Consider the following 4,729-nt stretch of genomic DNA (forward strand, 5'->3'; position numbering starts at 1 on the left):
AGAAGAAAAAATAGCAGATTTTTGTTTAAATTTACCTGACTGATGTCAACATTTACTATAGTGTCATAACGTACAGGCAAATATGCGTCAGTAGATAATCAAAAAATAAAATGAAAGACACTTCCATGTTATAGAAAAATTAAGATCTTTCAGAAAACCTATTTATGCCACTATCTTTTAAACGGTGCAGACTATGCTGAATAATTATAGTAAGAACGAACGATGCAGTGTGTTTAAACGTGATATATTGTCTATGCGCCGCGCCAAGAACCATATCCAAAGAATGTTCGTATCATAAGCCCATTGTTTGTTCTTCGCATGATCTTTACCTATTCGGCTAACATACATAAAAAGATGTATACGCAGTTTTTTTTTTTTGATTCTTCACAGGTGAATCAGAGCTCTGCCGGCGCGGACGGACAGTGTCATGCCTGCAACATGACTCAGAACACGGGGACATGTATCCCGATGTCAGCGATGACGAGTGCCGGGGCTTCTGGACATGTTCCAATGGGAAAGCCGTGCTGCGCTGCTGTCCTCGAGGAATGAGATATAGTCCCGATTTCCAGGTACCTATTAATTGGAGATTACATATTTCGTGTTATTTCTCCAACATCTATTTTAAATACAAGTAGTGGAAGTTTGTGGCGATGCCTGTGGGTGCACTTGGCGCCCAACTACCGTCACTAGTCGCTGTAATGGATATCAATAGCAGGCAAAATAACCAGATTCACGGAGACGGAGTATGTGTAAAGCCTGTAGTCGAAAGTGATGGGTTCGACTAGTACACGAATATTAACAAAAAATTAGAAATGGCGTTACAGTTTTTCAGCACCAAATGCGGTGGCCATATGTATTGAAAGAAAGCGAACCGAAAAGCCCTGATAAGTGCATCCATATTTTTGCGTGCCCAATATTACGCCAGCGTGACGAAAATTACAGTATACAGATGAGGGTGGAGGTGTTAGACAATGTGCTAAAGCATGGAGTATTTTTTTACTGTAGCTCGAGTATAGGCTCGTTAAAACCTGCAAGTAAAACTGATTCTAGTGTTAACAACGATGTGGATTTGAGGAATATTTATATTGATTAAAAATACTTTCGTTACAGGTCTGCGTGCACGAGGAAGCCATGTACTGCCCAAATGCCGACACCAAGACAGAAGAACTGAAGTAGTTTTAAAGAACGAAAGAGAATAATAGAGATATGAATGTCTTAAAAAATAAAAGAGTCGCGTATGATTTTAGAATACAAATTTAGGAATTATCTCTTAGCTTTAGCGTTTTCTTGAACGAATTTAATTGACTACAAACCTTACAGTAGATCGAAGGCAGCCTTATATTTAAGGTGAAGCCAGTCCTAAAATACAATATTTGCTCTAAAATAAGGCAGAGGATATTTTTAAACAAATAATTGAATTACAATTACCTACAAGAATCTAAGAAATGTACCTCTATAACGTTATGAAATCTTCAACTCATCTTCATGAATGAACTTATTATGTCAAACGCACCTCAATTTGCTGAGATATGTCTGCTGTCGAATTGCCTGCTAAAATCTGAGAAATTTCTATAAATTGCATCGAAATTACCCATAATGTTATCTCTTACAATGCCTGCGACGTGCATACATAGGATGCTATGAAAATTTTGGGGAACTTTTGGGCCTGATTCTTAGTAGGCTTGTCCAGCTCGATGAGTTGGAATATTAAATACGTTAAGTATAAAGAGTTACGTTGCGCAATTTCAACCGACAAACACAACGACCAAACTAAGTACCCCTGTAGCACCACCGCGCAGCTCGGCTACTCAAGGCCAGTTCAAAAGATGGTGCATCAGGGTCGTTTCCATTTTGAAGCTGTCTTTCTTTGAAGCAATTTCCTTATTACCGCTATTAAAAACCGTTACTATTGTTTTATTACCATATACTTTATTATGTAGTATACACGATACCTGCATTATAGGTACGTAGGCTTGCATACACAGACGAAGAGTACGTGTCGTACACCTGTACCTGTTTCAATAAACCAATTACGTTGTTTCACTAATTCCGTTATTCGGTTGTATTATACCACTAACATACTTCTACGTACATAACATACTCTACTACAAAAATTCCGTTCAGTTTTAGTTTAATCTGTTAGTGGCGCTTATAAACGTGTTTCGTTATTGTGACTTATCCATTCTGTTATTTACTTCTTTTTAAAGTATAACGTAAGTTGGATGTTTAAATTTTAATGCTCCATAAACTTCTGGTGAGCGCCTCTCGACATCCTTTCTCAACTACAAATCACAAGATGACTAGGTACATAACAAGCTTAATAATATATACGTTACGTACGTTCATAAAAAGTGATTTACCTTTAAATCGATGGAAATAAGACCATTAACACTCCAAGGCTTAGCGGACCGATAACCGACACATCGAAATCGTTTACATCACTCATACGAGATATCGAAATACAGGGTCGTACACAAGCGACAATGATAAAAGACTCGACGACTTGAGGTACTAGAGCTTCACTCTGTCACTGATGTACGTTTTTTTTTTTAGCTTCGAATTGGTGAATCGCGACTATCTCAATCGCTGTTGTAAATAGAAGTATTAAGGAAAGCAGCGTGCCTCATAACTAATTCGGACTTTACGTGTTTCGTCTCTTTGTGTGCTTTGTTTCTCTTGGTCGTCTTTTTTTGGACTGAATTATCAGGTACACCCGAAGGCATACATATTTCTAATATATATTATATAAAAATCTCAAGCCAATTAGGTACAACCTAAAAAAATATGTGGAAGGTTGAAGCGCGATCAGAAGACAAAAGTCAATTAACAGGTTAAAAAGGTATTTGGAATTTTATTTTGCAGACCTTCAGGGAACCTTTTTTATCCGGAGGCTATACTTCAGCCTGTACATTCAACTTTTTGTTTGCCGATACAACAACGGTATTTGGAGCTCACCTTATTTAAAAGAACACTGTTGGCGTGTAATAGAAGTGAGTGTGGCTTCGAACAGATTAAGCATGGACTTATCAACCAAGTCTACAGCGTTCATTTGATGCCGAAATTTCTCGACCACTACACACTGACAATCAGTTTTGCAAAGGATACTGAATTGTCTCAGGAAGGATAGATAATCCCCTTTGCTGTCCCGAACTGACCAGATTTGGTCCATGATTGAGCGTAATTTTCCTCACTTCACCTCTTTTATGGGTTCACGAAATAATAGTTAAAAACAGCCAAAACGTATCTGCAAACTTAGGTTTGATTCAGAAAAGCAGTGGCTTATAGTTGTTAAGAGGCTCGCCTTTATTTAACTTTATGTTCGGAACAGTGTTTTTCATCGCTAGTCGACATAACATTTCTGGATTATATAGATTAAAGTAATTGAAAAACCGAATAGACGAATAAATGCTACAGTAAAAGAGAAAAACTATAGAATAAGCTAATTGTTTCCTAGTTAACCTGTTCAAGCACACCATATCTGAATTTAGCCTGCATAATACCCTGCTAAAGAAGATAGCCAACCTAATTTCCCGCATGACCGTTACTGTGCATTTGTTTATGACGGAACACCTTCGAAGGATTAGGTTAACTTTCGTTTTTCATAACGAGCGGAAGGACGTCGCCTTTTCGTTTGTTTGGTCAAATGGTTAATGACGAGAAGCATTGACGATGTGCACGGAACTGTTTGCTATCGTGAATTCCAGACTCTTTGCTCGTTCGTCCTGCATTAAATGGCCCCCACCAAATTGTGTACACTTTCGTTCATCCCACAAAGCTGCCACTATGTTGCAATGCGCCTACTGCCCTTAGTCGGGCACAACTGAGTCTGTCGAGTGCTGCGCTACACCCTAAATATTCGAAGGTCATTTATTGTGATATCAAATAACTATATCAGTCCTCGATAGATGACCTTCTGCCATTTTCCTGGTAACACCGTAATTCCATAATTATAGAACTTATGTAGTTTCTGAGCGAAATAATTGTGTGCTTTTTGCACTCTTCTAAAGAAATTAAATGAATCTGCAAGGCTCAGGTTATATAATTACATCAAAATTATTGTGCTTTTATAGTATCTTCACAATGAATAATTATAGCAAACATTTTTATGCCTTGTTTACGTAATTAATCATCACCCTATTTATAAGCATTAGAATTCTTCTCACAATTTTTTTCCCCGAGTTAAACTATCGAATCTCGCAAGAGAAACAGGTAAGCTTTCTAGTAAGGATTCTACACTGTACAGAACCGAAAACAAAGTCTAATTTATGGATAATAAGTCTGTATCTTTTGTGGTATATTCGCTAGTATTGATGCTCTCTAATGTTAACTAGAATGACCAAAAGACAAAGTTGAAAAAAAAAACATTTTCGTGCCATAAATAGAGCGGTGTCGAATGAGTGATGTCTTAAAGCTTGGTACTACTCGCAAAGGTAGCTATGGATGATTGTTTTCGTTTGCACATTTTTTTTTTCATTAATTTACACATTCTTGCGAATTGAATCTGGCCACAAAACAACAAATTTCAACAACAAATTACAATAAATTTCGTTCATGAAAATATGTTTGTAGATGAACACCTTCGTCACTGCTAAAACGGAACAGGTTTATACATCTTTGTACCATAAGTACGATATTTATTTCGAAAGGTTTTTCTAAGTATCCGAATTATCCATAGGATAAGTGTATTTTTATCAGAACGAGAAGGGGCAGAATCAATTATTGACAAAAC

At 37.1% G+C, this 4,729-nt stretch overlaps 1 protein-coding gene across 1 annotated transcript in view; it reads left to right on the forward strand.

Moving 5' to 3' along the window:
- The window catches only part of LOC111269242 (uncharacterized), a 2,642-nt gene extending 1,387 nt beyond the window's left edge, over window positions 1-1,255 (forward strand). Inside the window, exons 2-3 of the mRNA XM_022848690.2 lie at window positions 391-569; window positions 1,111-1,255. Of these exons, the coding sequence (XP_022704425.1) occupies window positions 391-569; window positions 1,111-1,176 (245 nt within the window). The 3' untranslated portion in view covers window positions 1,177-1,255. The remainder of the gene's footprint in view (window positions 1-390; window positions 570-1,110) is intronic.
- The last annotated feature ends 3,474 nt before the right edge of the window (window positions 1,256-4,729 follow it).

Source organism: Varroa jacobsoni, unplaced genomic scaffold (genome assembly GCF_002532875.2).
Source record: "Varroa jacobsoni isolate VJ856 unplaced genomic scaffold, vjacob_1.0 scaffold_1367, whole genome shotgun sequence".
Lineage (NCBI taxonomy): Eukaryota > Metazoa > Arthropoda > Arachnida > Mesostigmata > Varroidae > Varroa > Varroa jacobsoni.